Source organism: Colias philodice, chromosome 11, assembly GCF_061535455.1.
Source record: "Colias philodice isolate Cphi_HAF_F1 chromosome 11, ilColPhil1 Martin Lab GWU primary, whole genome shotgun sequence".
Classification (NCBI taxonomy): domain Eukaryota; kingdom Metazoa; phylum Arthropoda; class Insecta; order Lepidoptera; family Pieridae; genus Colias; species Colias philodice.
This window is the reverse complement of record NC_143096.1, coordinates 8,626,414-8,644,974: the sequence shown is the minus strand read 5'-3', so window position 1 is coordinate 8,644,974 and position 18,561 is coordinate 8,626,414. Positions and strand designations below refer to the sequence as shown.

Below are 18,561 nucleotides of genomic sequence, written 5' to 3'. Positions count from 1 at the left end.
TTCAGAAGACAATGACTAAGATAAGCATGGGCGTAGCCAGCCATGGGCACAGGGTGGGGCAAAAAAAAACCCGGCCAAGTGCGAGTCGGACTCGCGCAACAAGGGCTCCGAATAAACCTACTTTTTATTATGTTGTAACTCTAAAATGTATGTTTTAGCAATTTTTCCTTTATCTGTGCTATAAGACATTGCTTTTAACCAAATTTCAAGACTCTGTGTTCACGGGAAGTACAATGTAGGTTTTGATTCCCTTGCGAATGTCGAAATTTCCGATAATTTGCAGCATAAAACGGCTGTATCTTTTGATTGCGTAGGCTTATAAGTTTGATTTTTTCACAGCTTTAAGAGACCGTAAACTTGAGTATTCGATATAAATTTCAGCTTGATACATCCACGCGTTCTTGAGAAAAAGGGTGTTGACAGACAAACAGACAGGCAGACTTTGTTGTCCGTCTGTCTAAAAATACCTTTTTTTTCAAGAACGCATGGCGGTATCAATCTGAAATAATAATGAATAAAACAACACAAACAAAAGATACAGCCGTATAAGTTGCAAATTTCATCCCTATATTATGTAGTTTATCTTTCTAATACGATTATGTTAAGATTCCTTTTTACCATAAAATATAGGTAGACATGTTTAGTAGGTACATGTCTATGTAGTTAAATGGAAAAATAAACCATTTCAAATGGTAGACATAACTCAGTAAATACCTTGCACTTCCGATCCAATTTCATGTTTGTTTTAGGTTAATGGTCACTTATTGACCATAAAAACACAAAATGCTGACAAATCCAGGTGGAGCTTTGCTCGCAATCTTATAGTTTTTGACCGATATCTCGAAAACTATCTACTTTAGGGCAAAAGTTACTTCGACTTTTTAGTAGAAAGTAAAATTTCGCATCTTTTATACTCTGTAAACTTTTTTGTAAAACTTACTATTTACGGTTTATGGCCTATTTAATGAACCAGTTTTTCGTTAAAATAAGTATGTAGGTACATAGTTTTTAGATCACTTTATTCTCTACAACTTTTGTTTGAATTTTTTTTTTAGTGCACATATTTTTTGAGTTGTTCTACGTATAATGTAGAAATGCCGCCGCTCGGCGGGTGACGTGACAGGCCAAAAGTTTTTTTACGGATGTAATGAAAACGAAGAAGAAATTTCCAATGCATGCAAAATTTTTGATTTTTTTTAAGTACATATATACAAAAAAATTTAATACATTTTTTTAAATATTTTCCTTTCATTTTCTTTTATTTTATTCTTGCATCCGAATATAAAATAACTACTCAATATTATTTAGTTGTACGAAATATATACGAAACATACATAAGTACCTTGAAATTTTCTATTTTTCGCCAATCGTTAAATAACTCAAAAAGCATTAGAAAAAAGTTTCAAATAAAGTAATCTTAATAAATGGATAATGCATATGTATATATATATATATATATATATATATATATATATATATATACAATATATTAATGCCTATGCATTTCATTGATTAATCCAATGTTTAAACTTTAAAGAGTTACTTGCCAAAAACGATTAATCGGCTCATTAAATAGGCCATAAATCGTAAATGGAAAGTTTTACAAAAAAGTTTACAAGGTTTATACCTTGTAAAATTTTACTATCTACAAAAATTCCCAATATTTTTTGCATTTAAAAAAATAGTTTCCGCGATACCGGAGATATATCTTTCATAAAAACTTTTATGTAAGATTGCGAGCGTAGCTCCACCTGGATCTGTCAGCATTTTGTGCTTTTATGGTCAGTAACTTAACCTAAAACAAAAGTGAAATTGGATGGGAAATTTAGTGCGAATTTGGCTAAAAAAAAACAGCTTTGAATGGGGTAACAGTACTACACTACTTTTTCTGGCACCAAAAGTGGTTTAAATCATGTAACATAGAAGCGCAAGCTTTTATGTTACATGATTTAAACCACTTTTTGTGTCGACTGACAACAACTTTCGAGTGAGAAATTTTTAACGGATATTAGTTTTGTTGTCAGTACCTAGATAAGTTTTTTAGATTTGGGTAGGTACCTTCCAGGTCAGAGCCAGGGTGGGGCAAGTGCCCCACCCTGCCCCACCGTGGCTACGCCCATGAAGATAAGTAATATGCATACATGTTAATTTTTAACACAGTCTGGATAATTGAAAAACTGAAATCTTGAAAAAGTCTATTATAAGGTCGCGTCATGTAAAAAGAACGCTGACGGTTAAGCTGCGCATTGGCGATTTATTGGTCTATTTGGTGTTATGAGGTGGTATAAGAATAACAAATATGTAGTTGCGAAGCCACGACTCGAGAGCCTACTTCAAAAATAAAATAAGCAGCAAATAACTTTCGTGCTAAACTCGATACATGCCAAAACACACCCCATCACTTTCATCCAGCGTTCTTTTTACATGATTCGCGTTATACCTATCTTTAAAATAAAAATATAAATTTCCAAATCTATATTATATTACATTATGTCTATATTATGACACGTGCGGGTCAGTGACACGTGTGGGTCAGTGTTTTAAAATTTTAAAAATTTAGAAACAATAATACTAAATTAAATTTGCCAACATTTGTAGCAGTTTTGAAGTAAAACGTTGCTTTTTAATTTAAATAAACAAGTCAATTATTAATTTCTCCTCACAATTAACTATGTACTAAATACAAAAAAGCGCTATTTAAAGAATTAATAAAATAAAATACTTGTATTGTACAGTTGCGCGAGTATCGCCGGCGCTCCGCCCGCACTGCCGGAGGAGGCCAGTGTGCCTGACGACGAGCAGTATTATAATGATGAGGTAAATACCGGGAAATTATTGTAAACTTCTAGAAACGTTTTAAAAGTGAGATAATGTAGTTTAGTCATCTTTTTTAAGTACTGCTGAAATAGCTTTTGCCTTTTACCTTATGAGAAATTTTAGAATTAGCCCAAGAGTGTGTATTAATTTTTATGGCGTATTTGAAAGTGTAATATGTGTCAAAATAATGTTATCAAAATGTCACAATTTCATATACTTATTGCTACGAGAAATATAAAAAACTATGATAAATTTTTGATAATACAGGCCCCACAGCCATCTTTAAAATCGTCGGCTACTATGACAATAACGCCTGCGCCAGCCACAGTAGAACTTAGCAAAGCGCCAACCGTTGAAATCAAAGATGTGCCCAAAGATGAGGAGAAACCGAAGGTGGTGTCGCCAAAGAAACCCGCTAAAATTGACACGGCTCCAGAGAAACCGGAAGAAACTAAGGTATTTACTGATAAATATTTTAAGACTTTTTTTAAATTTGAATATCCAAAAGACTTATACACATTCTAAGTGTGCCGCGTGGTTTCACCCGTGGGAAAAATCAAGTTCTCCTTTAGCTCATGTGTTATTCTTATCTAAATTTGTCCAGTACTTTTTGAGCCCATTTGTTACAAACACATACAAATCTTCCTCCTTATAATATTAGTACAGAAGTATAGATAAATAACATCAACTTATACTGTCTATGTCAAAATAAAATTTGATCCATCTTTTACCAAACCATCATTTAACCCATTGAGCCCCGAACGGCCCGATCGGTCCACGACACAATAGATTTTCTATTGTGTCTGTGATTCCGGGGCCTGAGTTTTTTATTACTATAAAATTGTAAACATTATTGTTTTAACAGGTGGAAGACAATAAAACAACGGTATCAGCGGCCGCAGATAAGCTCACATCTCTATCGCTAGCCCAGCCGGCACAACCAGCTACTCCGCCAGCGCCCGCACCAGTTAAACCAAAGAAATTGTCTATAGGTAAATTATTTATTTAATTCATATTTTTTCTTAAGGATAAGAATTTTCTTCTAAAGAACCAGCGATTGATCTGCTATGATTAAAAAAAAATGTGTGCGTGTACTAGTGTACATACGTAAGAAGTGGAACTTCTTTATAACCTTATTTTTCAAAAAATAATTTACTATATACAACTTTACAGAAATACGTCGAATCACGCGTGGTAGGGATAAGAAAAAGATGGCGCGTAACAAAAAAATGTTACACAAAATTTTTTTCCAACCCCGATAAAGCAGTTTCACTTCAATAATGGTGGAACAATGCTTAAGATTACGATACGATACAGTCTTTCGTAGGTAAAAGGAAGTTTCCCATACTCGTCTGCTTTTGAGCCTCTGTACTTTTTGATCGAATGCCAAACTTGTATCACTAGATTTTCAAAGGAAAACCCGCATAGTTCCCGTTCCCGTGGGATTTCCGGGATAAAACCTATCCTATGTGTTAATCCAAGTTACCCTTTATATGTGTGCTAAATTTCATTGTACATAATCGGTTCAGTAGATTTTACGTGAAAGAGTAACAAACATCCATACATCCATACGTGCATACTTACAAACTTTCGCCTTTATAATAGTATTAGGATTTAACCCGTTACGCGTCCGGCGCACAGCCGGCACCGATCCCGATAGTGTCAAGGGAGTTCACGAAATCTAGCTTTTTTATGACTACCGAGTTTGAAAATTTTAGTTACCCTATTGTTCTATAATTATATGCCATGTATGATATATTTTTGGAAAGAGGAAGAAACTAGTTATAGCATAAAAATGTAATCATGACGATATATTTTTTCTATAAAATTATAAAAAATTGATTTTCTTTTGTTTTAATTTTAATTGCTTACATACTAACACTTACATGATAATGCTGAGTCATCAAATGATCATATTCACGTTTTCATATCACTACACGATTGCCAAATACATTCACTTATATTTTCACACATTTAACACAACGTATTTCACTATGAATAATAACAAATCTCCATTATTCACAAACAAGAAAAAAAGCGCCATTTTGCGTCTTCCGCACTGAAAAGTTGAGACACTTTTTCACTGAGTATTCTTCAAATATCCCTAAAACCAATATCATAAACGTATTCTACGTAAAATTTCCAGTAATATACGTCTCAATTATCACTCATCTAATTATTCCTCTCGGCATAATTCACAATCCAAATATTCGTTGAACAAGACAAATGTCACAAACTATGGCGGATGACGCAACTAAATGAATGATTCACTTTTTTTTTTTATTTTGTGGTTTTAGTCTTTATTGCCAGCGTCGGAGTCGTACCGATTCGAATTAAAAATGTATAAGGCATAGACAAATATTTTTTATACTGGAAACATTCACTTGTAAGCAGTTACAGGTGACCTTCAAAGTCATTGGCCGCGTTATGAACAGTCGTTGTACGCAGGACACTACAGTACAGTTTTAGTTACGAGCAACCGCCTGTACGTAGGTCGCGTCACGGGTTAATATCTGGTTTAATATACTTGTAGGAGGTCATGTCGGTAGCTTCAAGGAACAATTCGAAAGAAGAGCATCTCTTACCACATCACCAGAAATCAAACGAAATGTTTCTAAGCCAGGTATGTAAAACATTGAGAAAATATATTTAATAGATACTCCTTATTAATACAATCTAATTACAACCTTATTACTATTTCAGTTGTGTCGAAAATCGCGAAGCCCAAAGCTCAAAGTGAAGATCGCGAGTTATCAAGCAAACCACTTGATAATGGAACAGTGCGTTTGCAACAAATCGGCATCGAACCACCCAAGGTAACAATTAACATAATTAAAAATATAAAATAATATAATAATTGTAACATTTAACTAATAATAAGGAACTGGATCCTAGCCAAATATGCCATATTTTCGTTACATATTTAGTATCGTCATATTTTCTACATTACTCACTTGTCTTTTTCTGTTATACATTTCTATATGACAAAATAGTTATTTTGAGTCTAACACAAGTGAAACATCGATCTTATTTGACCGTTTACTATTAATAGAAAATATGATTAGTTTGTTTCTATTTATAGTTTTTGATATATAGTTTTATAATTATGTTTTCAGTCGCCAGTCGAAAGCAACGAGAAACAAACGCAAATGAACAAAGGTGGAATTAAGAAAACGGAGAGTGAACCCGCAAATGCGTCCACTGCGGTCGACCCGGCTGTGCTGTTGCAGGATGCTAGAAGGTTCTTAATTTTTTTATATTTTTAATTAAATCAACGAATAAGGTCTAGAATTTAAAATTATGAGAACTTTCTAGCTTTGATCTAGATCTGGTGTGTTTATTTAATCTCGATTAAACGACAAAATAGGTATTGGATAAATCAATATTTAAAGAAGTGAGGGTAGGTGATGATGAGGAAAATATACATGTATAAACGTATAATAAATTATTCCATTGAAGCGTCTATATTATTATGTATGAATGTGTTCTACAATGCAGACATGGTTAGTGTAACATGTTTTAGATATATTAAAACATTTTATATTTTGTACAGGAGCCTGCAAAGTTCAATGGCGAAATTAGTGGAGGAGCGTGCTGGAGAGGAGAGCCGCCGTCGCGCCGCTAGAGACATCATTTCTACTGCTATTCGAACTGGTGAGCTTTCTATAAATAAATGAATGATAATTTGGTATAGTATATAGCTGTATGAGATTGTTAATTACTTTTGCATTTTTTAATATGTATAATAAAGTGATAAATAAATATAGTTGTACCTCTTATGTAGTCTAAACCTTTTCATTTATGCAGCATTAAATTTATGAATATATGACAATATATTTTTAAATTTATTGTCTACGTCTACTAGTCTACGTTAGCGTATGCAATGTCAGAGACGTGTATGTTTTGCCCGTAAAGCACTTTTTAAAAGGTTATACGTCTTAACACGTTAAACACGTTTAATAAATACGTATTTTAACGTCCAGGCAAACCGCCAGTACCATACGGGCGTTCGTCATCAGCGGGTGTGACGTCACTCGCGTCACCACCATCAACACCGCCCGCTGCCGCACCGCCGCGCAATGAGGGCAAGCTGTTCAGGACAGAGGCACATCATCGTGTTGAGGACCATCGCAATAGGTGAGTTTGGTGACGTCATTGTTGAAATATAGTCAGTGGGCGTGACGTCACTAGCTTCGCCGCTGTCTTCCACGCGCGCTGGTCTTATAAAGTGTACCTTGTTTCTGAAATAAATTAAGAAAGGTTTTATTTTTATTAACTTTCACAAATATTGAATATATTACAAGTGTTTAATGTGATCGCTATTTAAACTTCCCTGTTCTATAGCTAGATTATTTAACTATATCTAAAGTAAATATAACCATGCCCAACCATTTAATTTTTACTACGTATAATTTATATTTGTATGTAATTTAACAGGGGCGTATCAGTGGAGCGCATCATACCAATCAGCATGGCGCCAGAAGACGCTACGTCCCCGCCCCCGGGCCCCGCGCCTGTCCTCACACCGCCTGCGCCCGCGCCCGCTGCCCATAAGCCCGCACCGCGCTTGCATACACCGCTAAGGTACTTTAATTAATTACTGTCCTTATATTGTTTGAGTTTTATTTAATGTGATTGTTTTAAAGGTTTCGTTATATATTTATGCTATACTATTTTTTGAAGATAGTAAAAAACGATGTTATAATTTTTACTTTCTTGTAAAAAATTAAACATCGTCATGTCATTAAAACATTTAATTCAACGTGTACAAATTAATTAATCATCATTCTTTAATCTTTTTTTATTTACTATATTGTAATCCTAAATCATTTTGTAAATAATTGTATTGATATTTAAAAAATACCAACTCGTTACTAACAGGCGTCTAGCATCCACTGAATCTACCGGAACAAGCGAGGCCAGCCCTAGCAGCGGCGAGCCGATAAAGAAATCGGCCCGCGAGTTCATAATCCCCATAGCGGTGGAGGGCAAGGGCTATGTGACTCCGCGCCAGCGCAGTCTCGAGCCAGAGTCGGCTCCACGATCGCCGCTCGCGCATACTGCGAGGATAACACCGCGACGTATTAGGTATGTGCCTAATTGCCTGTAAGAGAAGTAGGGGGAGGGGAGCAAAGGGTAATGAAAATGTGCGAGCTATGGAGTTCATAATCTCCATCGCTGTGGAAGGTAAGGGCTACGAAACACTGCGAAATTCACGCGCTTTCGTAATATGTATTACATAAAAAGATAAAAAAAAATATTCCTGTAAAATGACAAATTTAACTTTTAAATGAAAATATGTTGTACTTTATACATTATTTGAACCAAGATTTGTGTATTATTATTTGAACCAGAAGTTGTGATATGGTATATTTGAACAAAGCATGGAAAAACGGATTTGGTCATGGCAAGATAGTGAAACGCAATTTGTGTGGTAATGTTGCGAGCACAGAAATGAAATTGCGACTACGAAAGAATGATTTCTATTTTCCATCTGTGCCTCTGTCCGTATGCTTCTAGTGATTTTTTCAAGCTACATATTTGATTCTTTTTAATTAAAATTGAGCTATGTTCATGAAAAAGAAAGATAATAAATTGAACTATACAATTTTTACTTTACAGTAGCCTAGTTAGCGGTGGTGAATCTGAAGAAGAAGATGATACACATATGCATAGATTGAGGTAAGCTCTAAGCACTAACATATAATTGGAAATGTAAGAATATAAAAATATCGCTTTAGAAAACTAAACTTTTTCAAATAGGATTTTAAAAGATTTTATTCACACGAAATATCATAGGATGTGGTTGCAAATAAAATAAGTGGTTAATTCATATCAATGAATATAAATTATAAATGTTCCAGATCGAGCCGTTTGGCTCGCGCGGAGTCTGTGAGCTCAGGCGAGGAGGACGAAGAGGACGAGGGCTTCCACTTGCTCACCGCTGAGAATCTGTTCTCCACTCTATTGCACAGGGTAAATATTTGTTTACTTACAACTGTAGTGTCAAACTTTTATTTATTTATTTACTTGTACACAACTTTGCCTTTATAGAAATTATTGTTATGTAAAATACTTATTTAAAATAGTGTTTCTGTGGAAATCTTACCATATCCTCCACGTGTCACGTTTCACGTTTTATATTTGCGACTGAACGTACCCTAAGTCTGTTTCTAAAGTTCTATTATTATCAAAATACATTGCCCGGTTCTAATATCACATAGAATTGAGTTATTCAGTTCAGCTAGCAAACATTTTTTAGGTTAACTTTGCAAAGGTTCCCAATCTCTTCTGTCAGTTTTTATTCAACATCAAAAATATTCATATATAATATTATTTAAGTAAAACTCATGTTCAAATGGAAAAGTATTTATTTTGAACAAATAATTTGCAGGTGCGTGCGCTAACTCAGCGCTTAAATGGCGAAGAGGGCACGGGCTTCCAACACCCGCACTCACTTTTCAACAACTTGCATACACCGTTCTTTAACAGGTAAATATTATTTTTATAGCATAACATGAATTAATTAATTTTTATTTTATTTGAACTTTCATTTACCTCAATTCTTATACATTTGGGGCTATTAATATGACATACGTCATTGTTTTAATAATATGATAATATGTGGGATTTTTTTTTCTTTTTGTTTTATCTTAACTATGTGTTTGATTATTTTCAAACATTTTAATTGATTTCATAAAATCTAGTTTAAAATAATCACTTACGGTACTAATAGAGTTTTTACTTTTTACCCTTACAACATACTAATCACATTTTTCATGAATTAATTTATTAATGTGTTTTTTGGGACAATTTCAGTTTGATATTTGCTTGCTAAATCCATTGTTTTTTTTTTTCTAATACTTATAATTAATTAATGACATTTGTTTTTCGCATGCAGCCCTCACTTACCACGGAGGCATTTCATGTAAGTATATGTCATCCCAATAACTATTTATTATGGTTTCGTTCAATATTTTATTATTAACTATCATTTCATGCAGCACACATAGGTATACGGAAAATAAGAGAAGCATTTCAGAGACGTAAGTATTTATTATTAGGGAATATTCGATAGTGATATAAAGGTCTTCGAAATAGTGGAAAAGGAAATATAAAATAATAATGTGCCGTCTTTGTATTTAAATATGAAGTAAATGAAAATGTGTAAATTTTAAGAGAGTTTCAATTATTTATTTTGTGTATTCAATATTGGCACAGAGACAAGATCTGTATCGCTTTATGAAATAAATATTAAGATCTATGCAACTGATCGATTTAATAATTTTATATTGAATATTTAATATCGGAAAAAAAAAATTTGTAGGTGGCATTGTCAGACCGATATTTTCTATCGATAATCAAAATCTGGTCCTCTTGCTATAAAGTTTTCATATAGCATATAATTCTCATAAATGTGTGTATATTGATGATATTATCATGTGGTCAATGTATATTATCCTATTTAAGTTGCATCTAAAAGTGTACGGAACCATGTTACAGCAATATAACCCTTATGTTGTAGGCGCGAAGGTTGGTCGTCCCGCGACATGCAGTCCCCGTTCGACTCGATGTTCAGCAAGTCGCGCGCGCCCGTGCCGCGAGGTGAGTGCGCCCGCACACTGCATCCGCTTGTAGCACGGGAAAACGTTGCCGATATACCGCATAATATGCAGTAGCGACCGGTCTCGCACGCTTGCGTCATTATAGTGTACAGACATTACATTGCACATACACGCTTGAGCTCAAAATTTTTTCATTGGAACTTTTTTATAGAGATTTTACAATGTTTGAGAATGTTTGGAATTTTTTTTAATTGAAATTTTCTTTTCGATAATAATTAGTGAAAATTCGAGTCTGAATTTAGCATGAATAAATTTTGATTATCGGTAAAAGTTAGCGCATCACAAGTAGCTAGGTGGCACGGCTACCACTCACAAGACAGCTAGCTTATATTTAATCAATTAACGATCGACATCATCCATTCATACGGAACGATTAAAACGAGACCGCGATATATCGGATATTAGTAGCGTTTTCCACGTTTTGGTTTTCTATTAATGTTCAATTTACATGATATAATAGACTATTATACAAATTAATTAATTACATTTGTAGAACAGTCTGTTATATTTTATGTGTTGTTTTACTTAAATTATTAATAACATTTTGATTTTAACGTTTTGCACTGTAGTGTTTTGATGTATTACAATTTGCATTCTTTGTGCAGGTTTTTTCTCCTACCCGCTAACAATAGCAGGAAAATGTTGCGTTGCTCTAGATTATCGTGTACTTTTGTAGTTACAATTTGCATGAAATGCATCGATTACATTCTATACGGGTCGTCCGACCCGCTACAGTCAAACGAGGGAATCATCGCATAGACAAAATTTTATAATGTGTTACAAACAGCGACGATTAAAACTGACTGACACTGATTCATATGTTCTTATTTGTTATCACGCCATATATGTGTAGATAGTGGATGTGGTAGCACTTGATGTTTCGACTTGAGAGCCTTTGGGGGCGGGGCGAGCGGGGGTCGCGGGGAGGGGGGAGAGAGGGGGGAGGGGGGCACTTGGCCGCCGGCAGACACGCGGTAGTGAGGTTGTGTTGGTGTGGTTGCAGTTGGGTTGCGCGTTACACTGCATGCTCCGACCAAATCTACACTCCACAGCGGCACCAGCGCCAACCACAAACCCGCCACAAACGACACGCAGGAATAGGTACTAAATTATGTTTATTTTTTTTCATTTATGTGTTTTGTGTTGCGCATCGCGCGCTGCGGCTGTTCACCGAATTAGACGCATTCGACGTTTGAAGTAAATCGCTGCTGATGGCACAATAATAATTTAGAACGCATTTTTTATATCGAACTCTAAAGCAACATTTTAATGCATATATTCGTGTTTTGGTTTGCATCGGCTTTCAGTTTGATCTAACACTAACGTTTGTCTCAAAATTTTTCATTAACCTCTAACCAGTTTCGATGCGTCCGCATCGGTAACCCGCCTCTCACATGATAAAAATTTAAATAAAAAAATAATCGCGAAAGGACTCAGCCCTCGCACTGTACATAAACATACCGCCCCGAGCGTTATGCATGATCGAAATCGTGTGTTTTCCTGTTGAATTTCAGGTAGTAAGAAGGGCAAGACGCGCGCGAGCGCCGAGCGGGACGACAGCGCGCTCGACCTGTCGGATCTGGACTTGAGCTCGATACAGTTCTCGGAGCGCGAGATGCGCGCGCTGTCGGGGCTCACGCCGGCGCTGTCGCGGCGCCTGCAGCGCGAGCTGCTCGCGCACCTGCCGCCTCGTGCCGCGCGGGAGCTGCGCCGCACGCTCTCGCTGTCCGCCCCGCCCCCCGCCGCACCGCCCCCGCGCGCCGCCCGCACGCACTCCGCCAACGACGCGCCCGACCGCGACTCTCCTACTGACCAGCCCGCCACAGAACTAACCACCGCAGAACCGACCACCGAGACCGAATCCGAACCGGCCCCGCAACCGGAAAGCATAGATAACGACGTGCCCGAAGTTACCGCTTCCCATTTCTGCACGCTCCCCCGGCTGCGGCGCCGCTCGTCCGCCACGCGGGAAGTCACGTCGCCCACCTCGGATGCGAGCGGAGATTACGCCAATAAAGTGGACTCGTCTCTGCGGGAGTCGAGCCGGTCGCGGTCGGGCGCGCGCGACACGCCCGACCGCCCCCTGCTGCGTAAATATCTGACCGACCGCACGAGCTCATTGGACGAAACTTACACTACGGACGGTGGCAGCATCCTCACGGACCCGAGCTACATTGCGGCGTACGGCTCGCCCGCTTTAGGAAACTCCTCGTCGTTAGGCTTTAGGCGTCACTCTATGAGGCTGTCTGGCGACCAACCTAGGAAAAGAATATCTAGATTCCTCAGATCGGATTTCTTCGAATCTCCCCCGGAAGAGAGTCTATACGCTAAACATAAAAAAGAAAAAGAGTTGGAGACGCAAAAGATACTCAAAGAGATAAGAGAAAAGAAAAACAAATGTGCGGAAAACGTCGCCAACGGTTCGACCGATGTGAAAGAATCTCAAAATAACTCTCTCGAAAATGATTCGTTTCGAAAGTGTTTGTCGCCCACCGGAATATTGTTGGGGAAAGATCGCAGCCGGTCGAATACTCCTTTCTTTCCTATTTTAGATAATATTAAAGAAAACATCGGTGACTCTTCATCACTATCTAATAAACGACTATCGAAAAAGGAACTAGATGATCCACAAACTACGGGACAAGATGGTGATGCCGTTAACAACAAAGATACAAAGTTGGTGAGACCAAAGAGTTATCCCGCGAAAAATGTAAGCGCATTCGATAATACGACCAAAAACATTGTAGACGAAAAAGATCATAAAGATATTGACGCTATTGACAATAAACAAGCCCCGCGTGAATCTAAGCTATTAAGGCCTAAAAGCTATCCTAATAGCACTATAACGCAAGAGAAAAGTTTCCTTAAAGACACCAAAAAGGACGAATCAAAGAATATTGCTTCGAAAGAAAATTCTGCAAGTCCAGAAATGAAGAGTGATATCGAAGTTAGTTTTAATATTACATTACCAAGAAAATCTAAAGTTTCACTTACATCAAATGTTCAATCTGGAAAAATTCAAGAAGGCGTGAACGATAAAGACCAATCGAAAGATAGAGAGATTATAAAAAAGAATGGTGCAACTGATGGTACATCATCGAGTCTAGTTTTAAAGAAGTATCAAATAGTAAATTCTGTAGACAAGGAAAAGTCACAAAATGCCGAACAAAAGATAATTAGTAATGGATCGGAAACCAGCAATAATAATTCAACAATAATTAAAGATTCTGAAATAACTAAAAACAGTAAAATTATAAATAATTCCATTAAAAAAGATGATTCAAAACTTAAAAACGCTGATAGTGAACAAAGCGAGAAAAAAGTAACCGTGAAAAAGAAAATAATTAAAAAAGTTTCATCAAAATCAAAGACTGACCTAGGAAATAACCAAGATGTAAATGATACTAAATCCACTTCTGAAAAAAAGAAGGTCGTGAAAAAACAAAAAGATAAAACTCCCGAAGATAGTTCCAAAACAACAACCGCTACAAAAAAGAAATCAATGCTGCAATCTATAGGTCATAAACTAGAGAAATTTACTTCATCAAAATCCAACTCGCCAGAAAAAAGTCAAAATAGTTCAACAAATAGTGATAATAAAAAAGAAACTTCAAAATTAAGTAGGACTCAAAGAGAAAATTCTGTACCAGTAGAGCCTCCAACTGAATCAAACTTAATAAAGCGAGCCGTTACGATAACTGATGTTGCAGCTCTCGAGAATCAAAATAACGCCCAGAATAAAACAACTGTATCTAAAGTACTAGGACTATTTAAAAAATTCGATGCAAAAGATAAATCTACAAAAGCAGTAGTATCCGAAAAACCGTCAATAGACAACTTAACGATAAACGAATGCGATGTACTGAATAAAGATGCTGATTGTTTAGAAAATGATAATGAAAAAGCAAGAAGGCCGTCGTCCCTGTTATTAAATGGATTAAATCGAAAAAGCAAATATAGTAAAGCAAACAATGACAACGTTAATGATATTTTATTAGAAATTGATGAAAAACCGCTAAAAAATGAAATCGAAAACGAATCGAGTCGAAAGAATATTAGAAATTCATTAAAATTAGATTTTTCAAAACTACCTAGAGTTAAAAAAATAGTTCCTACAAATCCTGTGATAGAACCTCAAATAATGGACACCTCTTTAGACAAAGAAAGCAACAGAAAAATTCACGAAGAAGAGAAAAATGGATTGATATCAGACGGAACGGGAAAGTTGGACTTGAGCGACACTATCAGTAGAAGTAGATCTAGAAGTAGATCAGTATATTCTAATTCTGATGTTAAATCAGACCAAAGTGCTGAAATTAAAGACAAAAATCCCCTGTCTCCTAGCAGTCTACGGCCTTTGCGTAGCCACGATTCCACGACCCCTGAAAAAGAGGATATTGTGGACAGAATACGAAGGAAAAGTTTTTATTCTAGATTTAACGAAAAGAAACAAAGAAGAAAAAGTAATTTAGTCGGTCCAGGTGCAACTGAGTATGATCCCGTAGCGAGACTTTACTCGCAACCTACGGAAACGAAATATGATGTTTCTCCCACCTCTCCCAGTACATACGACTTATCGCCTGGATATTCCGTCGCGTCCGACCTCTCGCCGTCGACAGATCGCTATAAATCTCTCCTTGCTGACTTGCCCGTCAATACTAGAAGTAATTTACGATACGATGGAATAAATGATAAAGTGGACACGTACAGATCTCTCGATAGGAATGACCTTCGAAAATATTCAGGGGGACGCAGCTACCTCGACTACGATCAGCCTTTGTCCTATAGTCAGAACAGATATTCGAGAACGAAGTCCCTTATGGACAGTTCAGACGGTACAGAAAATCTTAGTCTTAGTTTACTTAGAGAACCGCAAAAATATAACAGAACAAATTCCATGTATTCACCCGGAAACTACGCCACATATCGGCCTAAGCGTACCCGCAACCCTGCAATAATACTCAAAGAGAGCGAAAAAGAACCGAGCCCAGAAAATATTCTTGAAAAAATTAGACAAAGAAAATATTCGATCAGTGTCACGAGAAAGCCCGAACCAGAAAAGGACTCGCTGTCAAGGTGTGTATATTGTAATCTATTTATGTACCGTAAATAATCTCGAATAACTCTTCCAATAAAAAGATTTTACTCTTGTGCACGCTTCATGCTTTTGTATTAAATTTTTATAGCACTAATGCTTCAAGATTGACAGTTATGTTTATAAATATTTTGAAACTCAAATCGTCTCATGTAGATAAATTTAATATACATATATCATTCGAGCACTACTTTTCTATTACTTTATAAATGAGTCTGTTTGTAATTTCATATTAACGCAAGAAAATTAAGTAGAATTAAAAAGAATAGAGTATTATTTTCACATAGGGCACACCATTTATAATATCACAATAATATATGAACACGCGTCGTCTGGTGTGATAAAGATTTTGGTGTAATTAATTTCAGATCCACTGGCTCACCTAAAAGCGAAGGCGACGGTACAGAACGCTCTGCGAAAGGCGACTGAGAGGCGCTACTAGCGATGTATTTACACCGCACTTGTTGCTTTTCTCTTTACATAAGCATTTTCACTCTATCCATTTTTATTTGTTCGAATCTACTGAAGTCTAGATATTTGAAACGAATCTCCGTTATGTTTTCTTGCTAATGTACTGTTGTTGAGCGTAGAGATATCTTGCCAATCGAGTAGTCTGCTTGCATTTGCATAGTTTGTACTTAGACTAATGCACATAAAATCTCATTAGTGGCAAATTAGGAGTAAAATTTCGGTAGGTGTTATCGTCATTGATCATCTTAGCTGTGATGTTGTCATTTTTGCTTTTTAATATATATTACGAACGATATGCGATAAAATAATAATCAAAAAAACGCCAAATGTACTTTTTGTATATTTATTAAAATTTTATATGAATATATAATGCCAAATATTGTTGAAACTTGAACCATAATATGAATTGAAATCAGTTTAATTGTGAATTGAATCTTATGTGCCTTTATAAACCGAAAGCGACTGGATTTGTCCATTTTATTGAGAGACATGAAATGACACGATTTACTGTGTGTTTGCACAAATATATTTATTACTCAATATATTTTAATAATTAAGTTACTATTAATTGACTTATAACTATGCGCTTCCCTGAGTCAATCTTAAGTTAAAATGTTGATAATTTATCAGATAGTATTGTTTGCTAAGTCATGTAACAGTTATCGAATAGAATGGTGCTTAGTTAAAAAGTTTTCTTAGACATAAATTGTATTAATAAACTCTTACAACGTAAAAGTATTACAGGTATTTAAAGTTCTCGAATTTTATTAAATCTACATAATATTATTTGTTGACAGATCAGAAGTATTTTGAATGATAATATAGGTTTTAACTTCATTTGTTGCCATTTCATTGTTTTACTATATCATTTTAAGCCCAAGTTTTATAAGCAATAATGATTTCATCTTTTTTATTCGTATTAAAATTATTTATTAATTTAATCATTAGTATCGAGCTATTTATTTGTGTGTAGTGATTAATAATATTGTTCGGTGTCATAGTTAATGTGAACTCAGAATGTGATTGAATAATATTGTAATTGCTATCACGCGCGTTTTGTATTGAATGTGAATAAATTATAGTTAAAAATAATGGTTTTTTATTTATCTAACAACCCGAAAAACTTCCATGTTTTTTCTTAAGACGAGGAAAATGCCCTGGCCCTTTATTTTAAATACTTTTTTACATACCTTTGAGACCATGTTCACTTCATATAATTTAAGGACAAAGCTAGTCGTCCGCTAAACGGATGAATAAAATAAATTAGTCGTCCGATTACCGGATGAATAAAATAATTTAATCGTCCGATAACATCTATTTATCTATATAGTTAGGTTATCGGGGTTTCTTTAGAGAACTGCCGCACGTATTATAGGTTTTTTGTGGGGGGAGGAGGGCACACGTAGGTATTTGATTTTTTTTTTGCGCGTCGACGGAGCCCCGCTTCGCGTGGCTCCTATTTCTGTGTAGTTTTTTTTTTAAGAAACCTAACCTAACCTAACCTAACGGCTAAACTAACCTAAACTTGATTTTTTTTGCGCGTCGACGGAGCCCCGCTTCGCGGGGCTCCTATTTCTATGTAGTTTTTTTTTTAAGAAACCTAACCTAACGGCTAACCTAACCTAAACTTGATTTTTTTTGCGCGTCGACGGAGCCCCGCTTCGCGGGGCTCCTATTTCTGTGTAGTTTTTTTTTAAGAAACCTAACCTAACCTAACGGCTAACCTAACCTAAACTTGATTTTTTTTTGCGCGTCGACGGAGCCCCGCGAAGCGAAATTATCGATATCGATTCGGATTACTAGATAACCTTTTAACACTAAAGCTAGTTGGGTTGGACTAAAGCAAAGTGGGCGCAGGACTTAAAAAATTTTTGATGGAGTTGGTGTCATTATAACACCTATTTATAATTGTTTTATCGTAAAGATTACGCTAATATAAGCATGTTTTATAGCAACAACTTTTCTCTAAAATCAAAAATGGCCGAGATATTCGCCCTCAATTCGTTAGGTTAGGTTTAGGTTAGGTTAGCCTTTAGGTTAGGTTAGGTTAGGTTAGGTTAGGTTTCTTAAAAAAAACTACACAGAAATAGGAGCCCCGCGAAGCGGGGCTCCGTCGACGCGGAAAAAAAATCAAGTTTAGGTTAGGTTAGCCGTTATGTTAGGTTAGGTTAGGTTTCTTAAAAAAAAAAACTACACAGAAATAGGAGCCCCGCTAAGCGGGGCTCCGTCGACGCGCAAAAAAAAATCAAGTTTAGGTTAGGTTAGGTTAGGTTTCTTAAAAAAAAAAACTACACAGAAGTAGGAGCCCCGCGAAGCGGGGCTCCGTCGACGCGCAAAAAAAAATCAAATACCTACGTGTGCCCTCCTCCCCCCTCTCCTCCCCCCACAAAAAACCTATAATACGTGCGGCAGTTCTCTAAAGAATTATCGGACGATTAAATTATTTTATTCATCCGGTAATCGGACAACTAATTTATTTTATTCATCCGTTTAGCGGACGACTAGCGCTGTCCTTAAATATATCACATAAGTATCCCTGATGAATCTAAATTA

General features: G+C 36.1%; 1 protein-coding gene across 2 annotated transcripts in view; it reads left to right on the top strand.

Annotated features, from left to right (window-relative positions):
* The window catches only part of Nuak (Nuak family kinase 1), a 49,362-nt gene extending 32,262 nt beyond the window's left edge, over positions 1-17,100 (top strand). The window contains exons 12-28 of one of the 2 annotated variants that reach the window (XM_089701033.1): positions 2,736-2,817; positions 3,085-3,273; positions 3,683-3,809; positions 5,351-5,440; positions 5,521-5,633; positions 5,934-6,058; positions 6,371-6,471; positions 6,801-6,954; positions 7,255-7,401; positions 7,699-7,905; positions 8,440-8,499; positions 8,682-8,793; positions 9,212-9,309; positions 9,719-9,745; positions 10,343-10,422; positions 11,957-15,518; positions 15,906-17,100. In XM_089701033.1, the coding sequence (XP_089557159.1) occupies positions 2,736-2,817; positions 3,085-3,273; positions 3,683-3,809; positions 5,351-5,440; positions 5,521-5,633; positions 5,934-6,058; positions 6,371-6,471; positions 6,801-6,954; positions 7,255-7,401; positions 7,699-7,905; positions 8,440-8,499; positions 8,682-8,793; positions 9,212-9,309; positions 9,719-9,745; positions 10,343-10,422; positions 11,957-15,518; positions 15,906-15,966 (5,335 nt within the window). In that variant the 3' untranslated portion in view covers positions 15,967-17,100. The remainder of the gene's footprint in view (positions 1-2,735; positions 2,818-3,084; positions 3,274-3,682; positions 3,810-5,350; positions 5,441-5,520; positions 5,634-5,933; positions 6,059-6,370; positions 6,472-6,800; positions 6,955-7,254; positions 7,402-7,698; positions 7,906-8,439; positions 8,500-8,681; positions 8,794-9,211; positions 9,310-9,718; positions 9,746-10,342; positions 10,423-11,956; positions 15,519-15,905) is intronic. The other variant, XM_089701034.1, reaches the window with a different exon arrangement.
* The last annotated feature ends 1,461 nt before the right edge of the window (positions 17,101-18,561 follow it).